General features: G+C 43.7%; 2 protein-coding genes across 3 annotated transcripts; one reads left to right on the forward strand and one right to left on the reverse strand.

The window, feature by feature from the left end:
* Positions 1–206: 206 nt before the first annotated feature.
* Positions 207–667, reverse strand: gngt1 (guanine nucleotide binding protein (G protein), gamma transducing activity polypeptide 1; the record flags this gene model as incomplete). Its single annotated transcript, XM_080045877.1, has 2 exons — positions 207–332; positions 572–667. 2 exons carry the CDS (start codon positions 665–667, stop codon positions 207–209), a joined length of 222 nt encoding a protein of 73 aa, XP_079902003.1.
* A 1,311-nt stretch (positions 668–1,978) lies between these two features.
* Positions 1,979–4,229, forward strand: tfpi2 (tissue factor pathway inhibitor 2). 2 transcript variants are annotated; one of them, XM_080046005.1, is made up of 5 exons: positions 1,979–2,110; positions 2,349–2,519; positions 2,759–2,938; positions 3,326–3,503; positions 3,783–4,229. In XM_080046005.1, exons 1-5 carry the CDS (start codon positions 2,038–2,040, stop codon positions 3,904–3,906), a joined length of 726 nt encoding a protein of 241 aa, XP_079902131.1. In that variant the 5' UTR covers positions 1,979–2,037; the 3' UTR covers positions 3,907–4,229. The 2 variants fall into 2 exon arrangements, with proteins under 2 accessions (XP_079902131.1, XP_079902132.1); XM_080046006.1 differs by having other exon boundaries at positions 3,326–3,499; positions 3,780–4,229.
* The last annotated feature ends 10,752 nt before the right edge of the window (positions 4,230–14,981 follow it).

Here is a 14,981-nt window from a genome sequence, read left to right on the forward strand (position 1 = left end):
TTGCAACAATTTAAATAATCGAATAATAAGGCTGCAAATCTGGCCACAAGTTGGACAATCATTTACATGGGAACTTGTGGAACTTTTATACATTCTTTTCTTTATAATGAACTTCTAGTCATCTTGGTCTGCAAATCCGTATTCAAGAGGGAGGGAGAATGTCCTTTGATTCTAATCTAAGATATGAAAAGCTCCTCAGGTGGAGTCTAGATGATGACACATCCACCTTTCTCCTTGAAGGGGTTCTTGTCCTCTGCAATGCCTTTGAACAGGGTGTCCTGCTCCTCTCCAGCCAGAATGTACTCCTTGATTTCCTCGCAGCATTTAGATGTCTAAAGGGGGTTCAGGCAAAAGGTGTTGAGACAGTATTTTCCGGCAATTAATTACAGTTTCAAATGCCCTTCCCGGTGAAATGAGTTTCACTTTGTATATATTGCATTCAAACAGGATGCAAATTAGCTAGTCATGCAAGGTCTGCAAACATAATTGCACTCACTGGTATCCTTCAAGACTATACAGGCACTAAAATAGTTATGACCTTAAGGCAAAAACATAACAAAAAAACACTTACCAACCACCTCTCAAGCTTCACTTCAATTTTAAGTTGGTTCACTTGCATCACAGCCTTGTCCTTGTCGGTCAAGTCGTCTATGTTTATGACCGGCATTCTCTGTCAAAAATAAATAAATAAATGTACCTTATGACCGATCGGTATGACCGATAAAAGGTCTTGAAGGATTCTTACTCACACTTCAAAAAACCTAAAGAAATAGACTAAAACAATAGAAATGCACTTACGAATGCCTACAGGGAGCAGTGCTTCACCCCCGGAATCCTGCTGAAGAATCCCTCTCCTCTCCCCCAATCCGGGTTATAAAGTAATCTGCATAAACAATCCTAATCCGCTAATCTGATTAATACAAGACTCCACCGTGTAATGACGCCACTTTTAAGTATACTATCAAATCACACAGGTGTCATTGACAGTTTTTGAATGATATGTACAAACTTGCTGGATTACAGTAACTGTACATTGCACATTAAAATTGTCTGATGTGTGCTATATCTAGACTTTACTTTTTCTCCCTTTCAGAAATGAGTTACGGGACATTGCCTCATATATTATGTCACTTGGATAAGACTGCTAATCTGTGTTTAGCCTCCACCTGTCATGTAGGAGACGCATCATTGTTCTGAACATGACCCCACGGCACTATCCCAATGACATCCTCCTCAGTAATAGATGTGTGACTGACAAGCAAGTGGGGTAGAATTGTTACTGCAACTATGTGAAACCAGAAAGCTATGTTGTGTATTGTGCACTAACCACTACTTCAGTTTTCACATACTGCAGCTATCAAGTCTATTGGACAGGGACCTTGAGCGTTAAGAGACATTGATGTGTCTTTGAAAGAAAGAATGTTGGAGGCGACTGAGATAATTCAGCCAAACAATCGAGCACAAAGCTGGAAATGTTGGCGACCGTTTGAGACCTTGAGTGAAATTGTGTGTGTGTGTGTGTGTGTGTGTCTGGAGGAGGAGGAGGAGGAGGAGAGGGGGGGTCAGATCCAGTTGATGGAAACTAGACAGGATGGATCAGACATTAAGATCTGTTAATGTTTCACAACTGGGTCTGTAACCAAGAGTGGACACAATACTTTTGCAATAGGAAAATGCCAGGGATACTATGGGGTTAGTGGATACTGTATGTGCATCATCATATTTCTCAACAGCATCACCATTACCCTTTCCAGTGAATTAAACTTTCTCTCATGTTATTTTTGTTGGATTGAACGGGCCCTTAGTCACTACACCGGCAGTCCTTGCGCAAATATTGCGACGTCAAAATGACCCTCCCCATGTCATCAAGGAATTCATCACCACTCTTAATTTACTGTAGCAGCGCTGATGTGTGACATTGAGTCATTACATCTCCGCCCCTAAATTTCCCCTGGGAAAAACTTCACTCAACTATAAAACTGGATGTGGCTGGGATGGTCGGCAAAGCGGAAAAGACTTTGGAGCTGAAGTTGAACAATGGAGTTTTGCATAATAGCGCTGCTGACACTTTTTGCCTCGTTTTACGGCGTCTTGTCCTTGGCACCAAAAGGTAACGTCGACAGCATTGGATTTTTCTTTGATTTGACTGAACTCTTTAAGGTCTTAAAGTTTGAACTCATATGATCTCGGTGCGTAATATGGAATAATAGGTCGCCAGTTTTGCGGAGGGTTTCGACAAACGCGCATCAATGTTACAGTATATATATGTTAATACAGTTTAAGCAGCATTTTTTTTCTGTTGCGCTCTCGCCTTGCAGTAACAGTATCCTTGTTTGCTTTGTTTCCAGGCGTGTGTCTCCTTCAAATGGACGAGGGACCTTGCAGAGCGGAAATTGAGCGCTACCACTACAACACGATCACCCAAAAGTGCGAGATTTTCTTCTATGGAGGGTGCCAAGGGAATGCCAATAACTTCAAGAGTTACCAGGAGTGCCAGAAATCGTGTTTCAGAATCCCGAGTAAGTTGTCAAAGTGAAGAGCTCACATCTTAAATGATGGTGATGATCACCTGTGTAGGCCATCTGGTTGTGGTTTTAATCTGTGCATAATATGTGTTTGAAAATGTAAAAAAAAAAAAAAAAAAAAAAACATTAATACAGTATTTGAATCTATACTTATCATGCAAATAGCTGCACAGGCACCCTTTATGATTGATCCAATGCCCCAACCTCAAATCTTGTTATTCTTTTCTCCCCAGAGATTCCCCAAATCTGCAGGTTTCCCAAAGAGGAGGGGCCCTGCCGGGCCTTATTTCACCGCTACTTCTTCAACATGACCACAATGCAGTGTGAGCCTTTTTACTACGGTGGCTGCATGGGAAATTCCAATCGCTTCCAAGACCTCACCTCTTGCCTGGAGTACTGCAGTCCACAAAAAAGTGAGTATGCACTTATGAGATGCTGCTGCCACTAAATCCTGACGAGATGCTGATTGGCATCTCTGTACTTGTGGAACAGTGTGGCAGTTGTTTTGCAAAGCCCTAAAATACAAGACTTCCAAAAGTTTGAATTTTATTGTTAAGAAATAAGAAACAAATGTGTGTTTTGGTTGCAATTTACTAGTATATGAACAAGAATGAACCTTCAGCATGTGTGAAAACAATGGTTTGTCTTTCCTTTTATTGAATGCACAATGGATAAAGATGTTTCAGTCATAAAGCAATTACTTTACTTTTTTTTTTTTTTTTATTTAAAAAACATCCTCCAATTGTTCTCCTCTTCAAGTCTCCTAGTCTTATTGTGCTAAGTGTTGTCTTATTTTACAGATGTTCCTGTGCTCTGCCTGGACCCTCTTGACAAAGGCAGATGTTCAGCCTCCATTCCTCGGTATTACTTCAACAAAGCCACCAAGATGTGCGAGCAGTTTGTCTACTCGGGCTGCGGAGGAAGCAGCAACAACTTCGTCTCGAGGCAGAGCTGTATGGACGTGTGTGTTAAAGGTGTGTGAGTTCTCCTTGTTCCCCTATGAGTAGGATTGGCAGAATACCTAATGCGATAATGACAGTATTTGGATTGGCAGATAGGGAATCCTATTTGTTTTCATTTTGGAGAGTCAAGAAGTCGAGTTGGGGAGGAAATGGGAGGAACGCGATGACTACTCTGTGGATTTCATTATCAGGCTTAAAAAAAAAACTTGCCTGGCATCTGAAGAAAACATTACCACACACTGTAGTTCATTGTACTGATCAGCTGTTAAATCCCTTTTTTCTTTTGTTCCAGGAGAGAAAAAACACTCAAGCCAAAGAAAAGTTCGTCGCATGAGACGGTACCGAAAAAATCACAACACATTCGTGCAGGCGTAGATGTCCGACACATGTTCTCACTTCGACAAGCCCTCAATGGATAACCAACATGGGATAAACTGACTCTGTTTAATGCCTAATGACTGAGCAGCAGTTCTTTGTTGTTACTGATCTAGTGGCACATATACACCTTACCACTACTGTTTATGAGCAAGTTCCAGTGTGATTTGCTGTTGATAAAGTCTGTTACTACTGCACGATTCTCCCTGATTGTGTACATTTTGATACTGTATGTATGTAATGTATGTTTTGTATAAGAAATACACTGTGATATTGAACTTTTGTACTTGCATAACTGTTTGACGAGTCAACCTTTTGATAAAATATAAAGAATTGTAATAAAGTATTGCTATTTTTTTGTACAACGTATTTGTATGCTGCTTCTGACTGTATTGAGTGTTATTTGAATTAATCAGCCAACCTGAAATGTGTCGATTTTGAACTTCTACAACCACTGCGCTGTATCCATCTTACCTTTAAGAGTGTCTTTATTACGTGTAACGAAGTATTACAACAGTGCAGCCAAAAGAGAAAAAAAAAATACTGTAAGAAAAAAAAACAGGCTTGGCTGGTTTCTTCACTTTCTCTCAGGCCCTTTCACTTTATCTGGAGGCCTCTTCAATTCCTCACTAATGCTGCTGTCTTCCTTTCTTATCTGGTAATACTCTGCAAGGCTCTCCATCTTTTCATGGTAGATTCAGTGTAGCCTCCAATTTAGGAAGGAAACAATCACAGTGTGGCGGGTTCATTAGAGGAAAAAATGCTGCAGGTTTGTAAGATGTGGCCCTTCAATGTTTTTTTCTGCAATAATAATTTAATTATATTGGAAGAACACACATTTTTAAGTACATGCACAAAAACATGGTGGGCTAATGTACTATGCACATGTTCTTTTTTCCCCCACCCAAAAAATTGGATAGGATTTTACCTTTTTTTTGGCGGGGTCAATACTACCTTGTTTTCTCAGGTAATATACTTTATGAACCACAGGAGAAATCAAGTAGCTCTGTAACCCCCATCAAAGGAGACGGGCAATTCATTTAAGTGTATTTTCAGAATATCTCTCTTAGCTCCATCTCTTTTAATAGAATAGCTGAAGCTCCGTGTGATTTTTGAGACAATAAATATTTATGGACGATATCAAAGGAAAGTGCAGCTCACCCATCCGGCTTGGCTATAAATAGCAATAAACGGTAATACAGATCTGGCCCAGGCCCTTCGCTATTAAGAAGCAAAGCTAAATCATGTGCCTCGATAGATAGCAGTGTGAGAGAGGATGTCATCCTGACAGTTGGTACCCATTCAGCTTTTCAAGGGCCTCATAATCTTCAAATCACTGCCGGTGGTTTTAGGGGGGGATTGAAATAAAGCTTTTTCCCCACTTCCTCTCGGAGGCAAACTTCTCTTCTCTACCTGGACTTTTCAATCAATAAAAAAAACCAAGTGAGGGTTTATTTAAACAGGGGTAGAATGAAGAAAAGCAGAAAGAGGCTCGTCCGGTTATTGGAAGGTCATGACTATCATAAAGCTGCAAACTATAGAAAATACACTTATTGATGTCTATTAACTAAGCATGATGCAGTATAGCCTATTTTACGAGATAAAATAAATTCACTGTTGCGGATCATACGAAGATATGCCTTTATACGGTAGTAACAAATCTTTGTCAATTACACCTTTTTAGCAACACATTCTCATGGCTTCATGTATAATTACCAGAAGGCATGATAAATGTTTGAGATGGACCCAGTGGTTAACTTTTAATTATAACAAAGCTTTGTATGGGAAGGGAGGAGGGGGGTATGATAATAATACTCGCTGCAAAAAAGATGTGGTGTAGTTCAGAGGGCTTGAGATGAATTGATCCGGCTCTGCTTATTGCATTAGCTGCAGTACATTAGGCAGGGTAATTTTGTCCCTCATTCTCGTTGGTGATTAATGGCCGTTTACATGGAAACACGCATCTCTCCTTTAAACTGAGAGGATATTCCATGTGGGATGCTACTCTCTGACCAAGATTTTTTATTTCGTTTTTTTTGTACTATTTGTGTTATCAAATTAATATAATTATTATACATCTTATTTACTAAATACCTGCTGCTAATTTATCATTTAACATGAAACAAAATGAACACTGCTTGTAAGACGCCTCAGCATTATGTAGATGTAGCTTTAGGGGAAGTATCTTAGACGCCCCCTGGTGGCAGAATCATATATCTAACAAAACAAAAAAAAAATAGCAACTTTAACACTTCAAGTTTGGGGTGAAAATATACTCTACTCTTTTGTAATAAAAGAAAACAAGCTTTGTATCTTGTGCTAAACCTTGAAATAAATGATCCAGTTTTCTGACTGCCTTACTGAAACTAATTAACTGCAGACACTGCAGATTTTCCAAGCAAGTGCAATTATATTGGAGCAACCCACTCGCAGCCCAGGTGTTGTCTCAGTAGCGTTTGTTCTACTACAATCTGTTTTCTGTCTGTGGGTGTTGTTTGCTTAAATGAGTGCTGCCTTCATAGGAAGGTTGCTCTAACAGCTTTGGCAGCACTGGAGTATAAAAAAACCACCTGGTGGAGATCCAGTTCATCTTGTGTTTCTCGTCTAAGAAAACCGACGTTGGTAAAAGGTCACGCATTGATATTTACTGTAAAATACACAGTTCCTTTGAATAAAACAGAACTGTATCCTAGGCTGATATAGTGTTGTTTATTGTGTTTCAGACATATCAATCCGGTCCAATGTGTCAGTGAGTGTAGCCATAGGCACAAACAGGAAATCCATTATGCCATTTGTGATATTATCAACAAACCAAACAGCCTCTTGTCTTTAGATTTTATTTTGATATTGCTCACGAAAACTCCCTTACTACTATAGCAGGAAGTGAGCCCTTTGTGGTTTCTGACAAGTTAGTTCACAAAACACATTTACCCTTCATGTCATTCTTAGAATTGAAAAATTATACATCAAAACTAAATCATTTTGAGGCATCTGGAACCAAAAGTAAGACTACAATATGTTTGGAAAAAACACTGCAGGGTCAACACTGACCCAACATTACATGATTGTGCACCTTTAATTTAGGGCAAATTATTCAAGAAAAGCAAAAATGAATTTAGAAAAAGTTCTGAAGAAAATACTGCTTTAGTGGTTTAATCTAGCATAAACTCTGCTCCAATGAATAACATAGCCCACTGCACTTTTGAAGTGTGTTTTATTTATTTTACTGTAAGATACATCATTTCTGAGGTATTAGAGTTTGGTCCATTTAAACCGTAAACCAAACCAAATGTCAACAGACGTCCCTGTCCCGACATGGCATCAGAGTTTCCCCGACATCCATCACCATCTGTTGGGCAGGGCTGGACTGGGACCAAAAATTGGCCCTGGCATTTTGGACCCAGACCGGCCCACCACAATTGATCGACCACCCACCAGCACACATTTATCACGGTCCCTTAAAGATGACTGTTCCATTGAATTAAATTAAAATGTTGGTTTATTTTGAACAAGTGTACAGACATATAATACAATAATATTTACAAAGTGTTAGTAGCTATAGTATTCTGTTGTGGGTGGTGCTCAAAAATGCCTCTAACATGGTAGGCTCAGGATGGACAAAGTAATCAACCTCCTCCTGCTCCTTGCTCCCTCTCTCCAGACTCCTCCTCTGTGGATGGTGTCTCAACCTGTTTCATAAATGAGGAGAGACACACAATTGATTGAGGTTTTGAGGATGTATCAGTTAAAGAGGTGGAAAGATGCATTACAATATACAAATTGTTGTTTTACTAAGTAAACCAATGTGAAAAAAAGTGTACAAAAGTAATGGTCTAATGTATATTATTCTAAAGTACATGATGGTCTAGAAAGCAGGTCTAGTAAAATAAACTTACCAGCTTGTAAAAAGTAAGTATGCTACAATTCTGTGGTGGTCTAATTTTCTGAATATTTGTAAAAAAGAGAAGCCTAATGCCTCAAACACTCAGTGTTGTGAAAGGAGAAAGTGTGACAACTTTATGTTGCATATTTGAGTGAATATACTTTTCTGCATTTACTGTTAACTTTGTGATATATTAATATATTTTTTATGTTCAGGTCAAATTACAGTCTGCATTTTTAAATTGCATTTAAATCATATATAAAATAAATGAAATTCAAGTAGGCTATGTTTAACCATGTCAACAATCAGTAGCCTACAGAAAAGTATATTTAAGTAAAACATTATTAAATCCACTATACTGAATAAGTACAGCAAGAAGCAAAAACTGACAGCTTCCTCACTTTAATGTTGATCAGCTAGCAAAGTAATGATACTCTTTCAATACACCAACAACAGAGCTATTTAAATCCCCAAATAAACCACAAGAGAGCTAGCAAATGTTTAGTAGGTTGTTAGCTAAAATAGCCACTTTGACATGGCTCTATAGATGGCTCTATCCATGATGTTAACGCAAGCAGCTAGCTGTTGGCAAACTACTGCTGTTTTAAAATTTAGCAAGCTACACAATTATTCTCAACATAACTTTATTTTCAACTTCTTACCACTAGTCCAGCAACTGTCTCCTTTCCGTTTCTTCTCCGTTTTTCTCGAGTTGTTTTTCTGTCTGTTAGTGACGTGACTTGATTGAGTGATTGACAGCCGAGGCCCAAGGGGCGGGGCCTCGGCCCTCCGCTGTGTGTGTGATTGGGCCAGGCCCGGTACAGAACCAATCATGATGAATGGGCCAATATTTCATTGGTCTTTTAGGTTAAGTTGACAGTCTGCACGGCCAAGAGGGAAGGGACCTCGGCCCACGGCTGTGTGACATGGGCCGGGCCGGGCCGGCCATGGATGGGACGGGCCGGGCCCAGATTTTTTATTTTATTTTTATTTTTTTTAAATTGAACCTCGTCGGCCCGGGTCGGCCCAAAAGGCCGCCGGCCATTCGGGCATTTGCCCGGTATGCCAGATGGTCAGTCCACCCCTGCTGTTGGGTAAAGTGAAGCATCCGCACCCCTGTCCGCCTTCCCCCTTATAGCACACCTAAGATTGATGTGTGTGGTGATGAGAATCTAGGCTACTCTTCACTGTCCGTCGGGCTTGCCAAACACATGTAACTGTTATATAATTGCCCAAGCCAGACAAACCTTATACTTGTGCTCCTGACATTGTTTTGGAAACCTTCGCAGATTACCAATTGATTCCAAGAGAAAGGCCAACAGAAATACATTCATTTTTCGAAAATGCCTGTGCCCATGTAGTAGAGGTTTACTATCAGCCATTACACTACCTTTCTTCTCATTCTCATTTCACACTACCGTGGCTACGACAGCAGTGCAGTAATTGATTTTTTTTTAGGTGAATATTAATTTCTACAGTTTTTTTATACGCTACTAGAAGGGTTCTAACATATTGTCAAAGAGTGAGAAATAATTTTTTGACCAGCTATTTTACTTAATCCTACCCACTGCGCACAGGTCTTTACTCTTACTGTGCTTTTGTTTTGTGAGAATACCAGCTCTTTTGCAGCAGATGACTCATAGCTGTAAATAAAGCTACTGCTTTCACCCTCCTGCAAATGTGCCTGAATATTTTTTTTTCTTTTTTCATCAACGCTGGGGAGATTAAAAATGATCTGAGCAGAACGAACACATTTAGATGCCTATTTTTCCTTAAACCGGATAAAGACTTTTCTTTTTCTTTTTCTTCAGGCCCAGCTGAGAAATAAAGATAAAGAATTAAGATAGGTAAATTGAGCGGGAGCATCTTCCTCTTCTTCATCTTCTTCCTTGCCCTGTAAACTTCAATTACCAGCTTTCCCAGAGGTCGAAGAACTTCATATGCAGCTCCTGTAGCAGTTTGATGCAGACTCAGCAGCTGAACACATTGACACAATTGAATTTGATGCGTAATAATGGCTTTTTAATACATATTACATTTAGGGAAAGCTGACCCGCTACATGCTCCCCCCGAGAGGGTTGAACAAGGAGAGACGAAATTTCCCTGAGTAAGCAGGTTGTTGGCAAAATGGAGGTGAGGAACAATCTGTCTTTTGTGATACTGAGGCTGCTAAAATGTTTCAATACAATACTCACCTATGTAAGTTGTAAGAGTTTTTTGTTACCATTCTTTATGTACACACAGTCCGAATAATGATCAATTTCTAGACCTACAACATTAAAGGGATACAATCCAAAGTCCTGTCCATGTGAAAAAATGCACTCTGAAGTTCAACTGAAGTTATTATAAGGTTTCCATCAGCCTGATTTAGCCAATAACTTGAGTGTATGTCAGTTAACAACCTAGCCCTCTTGAAGATGTATTAACTGACTTTGTGGACACGAAAAGAAGCTGTAGAAAAGCACTGGCACATTTTAAGAGTTGAAATGGCAATCTTGTTAGCTAACAGTTGCTCATGAATACCTCTAGCAGTTACACAGAAAAAAATACCATTCACTTTGAGTTGTTTTCCTAACCATCTGCTCCAACACTCGTCTTAGATCTGTGTCGCTTTACATTTCTCACTATGTTTGCCAGCTATTCGCTTACTTGTCTGTACATAGTTTGGTGATTGGTAGATAGTGTATAGTGAGTATGGCTCGAGTTTGGTTATATACATCTGGGTTGGGTTTAAATAATCTGGTGACTTCATTATAACAGTGACCACTTTCAGAAAATTTGATACATTGTTAATAGAAAAAAAATGATTATAGCATGCAATTCAAAAATGTTTCCTGAATAAAATTCACAAGTGTTGTTTCATTCAATAACGGTGCAGCACAACATTTCCCGAAGCTGAACGGCTATAGTCATTATGTCATTTAGAGACAAACTGTGGAGCTGCTCCATAGAAACTGAAGAAGAAAGCAAACGTGGGGGATTTTATGGGATATCTTTCCTGACTCAGATATCTATCAACGGAAATATCAGTCAAAACACACCAGTCAAATATTCAACTCCAAAAAGATCTGCCTCCCACTCAAGCATTGATGGAGTTAATTCCTGCAGAGACCTCAGACTCTCAGAGAGTGTTTGTATAAAACTGATGAAAACACTAATTGGATAAACACTAATCACTGTTGTAAATATATATATCGTAGGTGTTGTGGTCACAGCAGCCCGCTGTGTTTTCCTCGTCTGTATCTGCCACTCCCCCTGTCTGTCTCACTTCACACCTGGTCCTCATCTGCAATCACGCTCACCTGGTCTTCACCTCCAATCAACTCCCCTTCATAACCCGTGGATTCCTTGCTGTCGGCGCCGGATCGTCCTATGCGCTACCGTGGTAACTATAACGTACCTGGCTCCAGTTTAATGTTCCCTCGCTCTCGTTTACTCGTCTCTGGTTTCTTGTTGCCTGTAGCTGTTGACCACAACCTAACTTTTGTTTTTCCTCTGCCTGCAGTATCCGGACCACTCTCTCCAGCTTCCCGGCTTTGGTCTCCCCCTGGCTCCCTCACCCACTATCTGCTTCCCCACACCATATACATAATAAACCTTTTTTATATAAATCCTACTTCGTCTCCGTCTGCTCTTGGGTCCAGCATCGTAACCATAACAGAACGATCCGGCCAAGATGGACCCAGCGGACATCGGAAAGATTCGTGGAGCTCTCGCCGCCCAAGGCACTCAGGTGGCGGAGCACAGCCAAGCTCTCCGGGACGCTATGGAGGCTTTTAAGAATCTCGCTACCCGAGTCACACAGATGGGTGACCAGTTGGACTTACTGGTACCCCCCACCACAGCGCCTCCACTACCAGCGGCACCCCCGCCTGCTCTCACTTCCCCGTTACACCTGCCACGAGCTCGTGAGCCATTTATTCCTGCGCCAGAGCGCTATGCTGGGGACATGGGTACGTGCAGAGACTTTTTGATTCAGTGTTTCCTAGTTTTCAGTCAGCAGCCTCTCACCTATCCCACAGAAAAGGCTAAGATCGCTTACATTATGGGGTCACTTAAGGGTAATGCACTAGCGTGGGCTTCAGCATTATGGGACAGTGATTCCCCAGCTAATGACAATTTTGACCTTTTTGTAGCAGAGATGAGGAAAGTGTTTGACCATCCAGTAGAGGGAGGGGACGCCGCCAAGCGGCTTATTTCTTTACGTCAGGGCTCCCGCAGTGTAGCTGAGTTCTCCGTTGAGTTCAGGACCTATGCAGCCAGGTCAGGCTGGAACGACAAGTCACTACGTGGGCTTTTTCTTTCCGGTCTCAGTGAGACAATCAAGGATGAGCTGGCTACTAGGGAGGAAGCTGACACTCTCGATGAAATAATTTCCCTCTCTATCCGGCTGGATAATCGCCTACGCGAGCGGCGTAGGGAGAAGGCGGGCAGCTCCGTGCCTCCGGTTTTCGCTGCTTCCTGTTCCCCACTCTTCCCTAAGACTGCCCTCTCTGCCCCCGTGACGCGTGCTGTCACTGAAGAGGAGCCCATGCAGCTGGGTCGCACACGTCTCACCCAGGCAGAGCGGCTTCATCGGATTAAGACCGGAGTGTGTCTGTACTGTGCGCTGCCCGGGCATCTCATCTCCACCTGTCCGTCACTGCCAAAAGACAGGGCTCGGCAGTGAGGCTCGGGGCCCTGCTGAGCCACGCCCCCTCCGTCCCCGATTCTCACTGTTCTCGCTCACTGCTGGATGCCACTCTCCTGTCCCTCGGGCATTCCTTTCCTGTGTCAGCCCTGGTGGATTCTGGAGCGGATGAGAACTTCATTGATGCGGGCTTCGCGTCTCAGGTTGGCATTAAATTGGAACAATTACCCTCTCCCTTAAATGCTAACGCCTTAGACGGCCGTCACCTGGCCCTTATTACCCACCGTACTAAGCCCCTTGAATTAATTGTTTCTGGCAATCACCACGAGATACTTCAGTTTCATGTCATCCTGTCTCCCCTCACTCCCCTGGTGCTGGGGTACCCCTGGCTCAAGCTTCACAATCCCCAATTTGACTGGTCTTCTGGCAAGGTGGTGAGTTGGAGCACGTTTTGTCATTCCACCTGCTTACAGTCTGCCCTGTCTCCGGCAGTGGGAGATGTTCTCTTGCCCAAGGAACCTCCCGACCTCTCCTTGGTTCCCCAAATTTATCATGACCTGGGAGAGGTATTTAGTAAGTGTCGTGCGCTCACCCTGCCTCCTCATCGCCCCTATGACTGTGCCATTGATCTCCTCCCCGGCGCCCCTTTGCCCAGTAGTCGCCTTTATAACTTGTCCCGTCCTGAGAGGGAGGCCATGGAGAAGTACATTAAGGATTCTCTTTCGGCTGGCCTCATGAGACCCTCCTCTTCTCCTGTTGGTGCAGGTTTATTTTTTGTGGCCAAAAAGGACAAGTCACTTCGCCCATGCATTGATTTCAGGGGTCTCAATAACATTACTGTGAAGAACAAGTATGCGTTGCCCCTCATCAGTTCCGCATTCGAGCCACTGCAGGGCGCCACAGTCTTCTCCAAATTGGACCTACGTAATGCCTATCATCTGGTGCGCATCCGTGAAGGCGATGAGTGGAAGACGGCCTTTAACACCCCCCTCGGCCATTTTGAGTATCTCGTCATGCCTTTCGGCCTAACTAATGCCCCTGCTGTGTTCCAGAACCTGGTTAACGACGTCCTCCGGGACTTTCTCAACCGCTCAGTTTTTGTCTATTTAGACGACATCCTGATTTTTTCCCGCAATCAGAAGGAACACGTCCAGCATGTCCGGCAAGTTCTTCAACGGCTGTTGGAGAACAAGCTATATGTGAAGGCCGAGAAGTGTGAGTTCAGTGTCACCTCTGTATCCTTCCTGGGGTTCATCATTGAGAGCGGGCAAGTGAGGACCTGCCCCGAGAAGGTCATTGCAGTGACTGACTGGCCCATCCCCGATTCCCGCAAGAAACTGCAGCAGTTTCTGGGGTTTGCCAATTTTTACCGGAGGTTCATCCGTGACTACAGCAGGGTGGCAGCCCCTCTCACTCATCTCACCTCCCCTGCCCGCCCTTTTGCCTGGACGCCTGAAGCGGAGGCTGCCTTCTCTAGGCTTAAGGAGCTTTTTTCGTCTGCCCCCATTCTCATCCAACCGGATCCCTCCAGGCAGTTCATTGTGGAGGTTGATGCATCTGACACTGGGGTGGGGGCGGTCCTGTCCCAGCGCTCGGCCTCTGATGAGAAAATTCACCCCTGCGCTTTTTTCTCTCGCCGGCTGGTTCCTGCTGAGCGGAATTATGATGTGGGTAACAGAGAGCTGCTGGCTGTGAAACTGGCGTTGGAGGAATGGCGGCACTGGCTTGAGGGGTCAGAACAGCCGTTCGTGGTATGGACTGACCACAAGAATTTGTCTTACATCCAGACAGCCAAGCGATTGAATTCCCGCCAGGCCCGGTGGTCCCTGTTTTTTGGGCGTTTCAATTTCTCCCTCACCTACCGGCCCGGTTCCCGTAACGTCAAACCAGACGCCCTCTCCCGCCAGTTTGGCACTGTGGACACACCGGGTCCCCCTGACACCATCCTCTCTCCTTCCTGTCTCAAGGTGGCTGCGGTTACCTGGGAGATAGAGTCCCTCATCCGGGAGGCCCAAATCACTGAACCAGACCCGGGCAACGGCCCTCCTAACCGCCTCTTTGTCCCCAGTTCGGTGCGCTCCCAGGTTCTGGTGTGGGGTCACACATCGCGTTTTGCCTGTCACCCTGGCGTGGGTCGCACCCTGTCACTCCTTAAGAGGTACTTTTGGTGGCCAGCGATGGACGCTGACACCCGGGCTTTCGTGCTGGCCTGCACGGTTTGTGCTCGGGCCAAGTCCTCCCATCAACCCCCTGCCGGCCTGCTTCGCCCGCTTCCTGTTCCTGGTCGGCCCTGGTCTCACATTGGCCTGGATTTCGTCACTGGTCTTCCCCCCTCTAATGGCCATACAGTCATCCTCACAGTTGTGGATAGGTTCTCTAAGGCTGTTCATTTCATTGCCCTCCCAAAGCTCCCCTCTGCCACCGAGACTGCCCAGCTGCTCGTGCAGCATGTGTTCCGCCTCCACGGGATTCCCACGGACCTCGTCTCCGACCGCGGCCCCCAATTCATCTCCCAGGTGTGGAAAGCCTTCTGCCGTGCGCTGGGGGCCTCTGTCAGCCTGTCATCAGGGTACCAGCCGCAGACTAATGGGCAGGCGGAGAGAGCG

The sequence above is a fragment of the Ammodytes marinus genome (assembly GCF_949987685.1).
Source record: "Ammodytes marinus genome assembly, chromosome: 17".
NCBI lineage: Eukaryota > Metazoa > Chordata > Actinopteri > Uranoscopiformes > Ammodytidae > Ammodytes > Ammodytes marinus.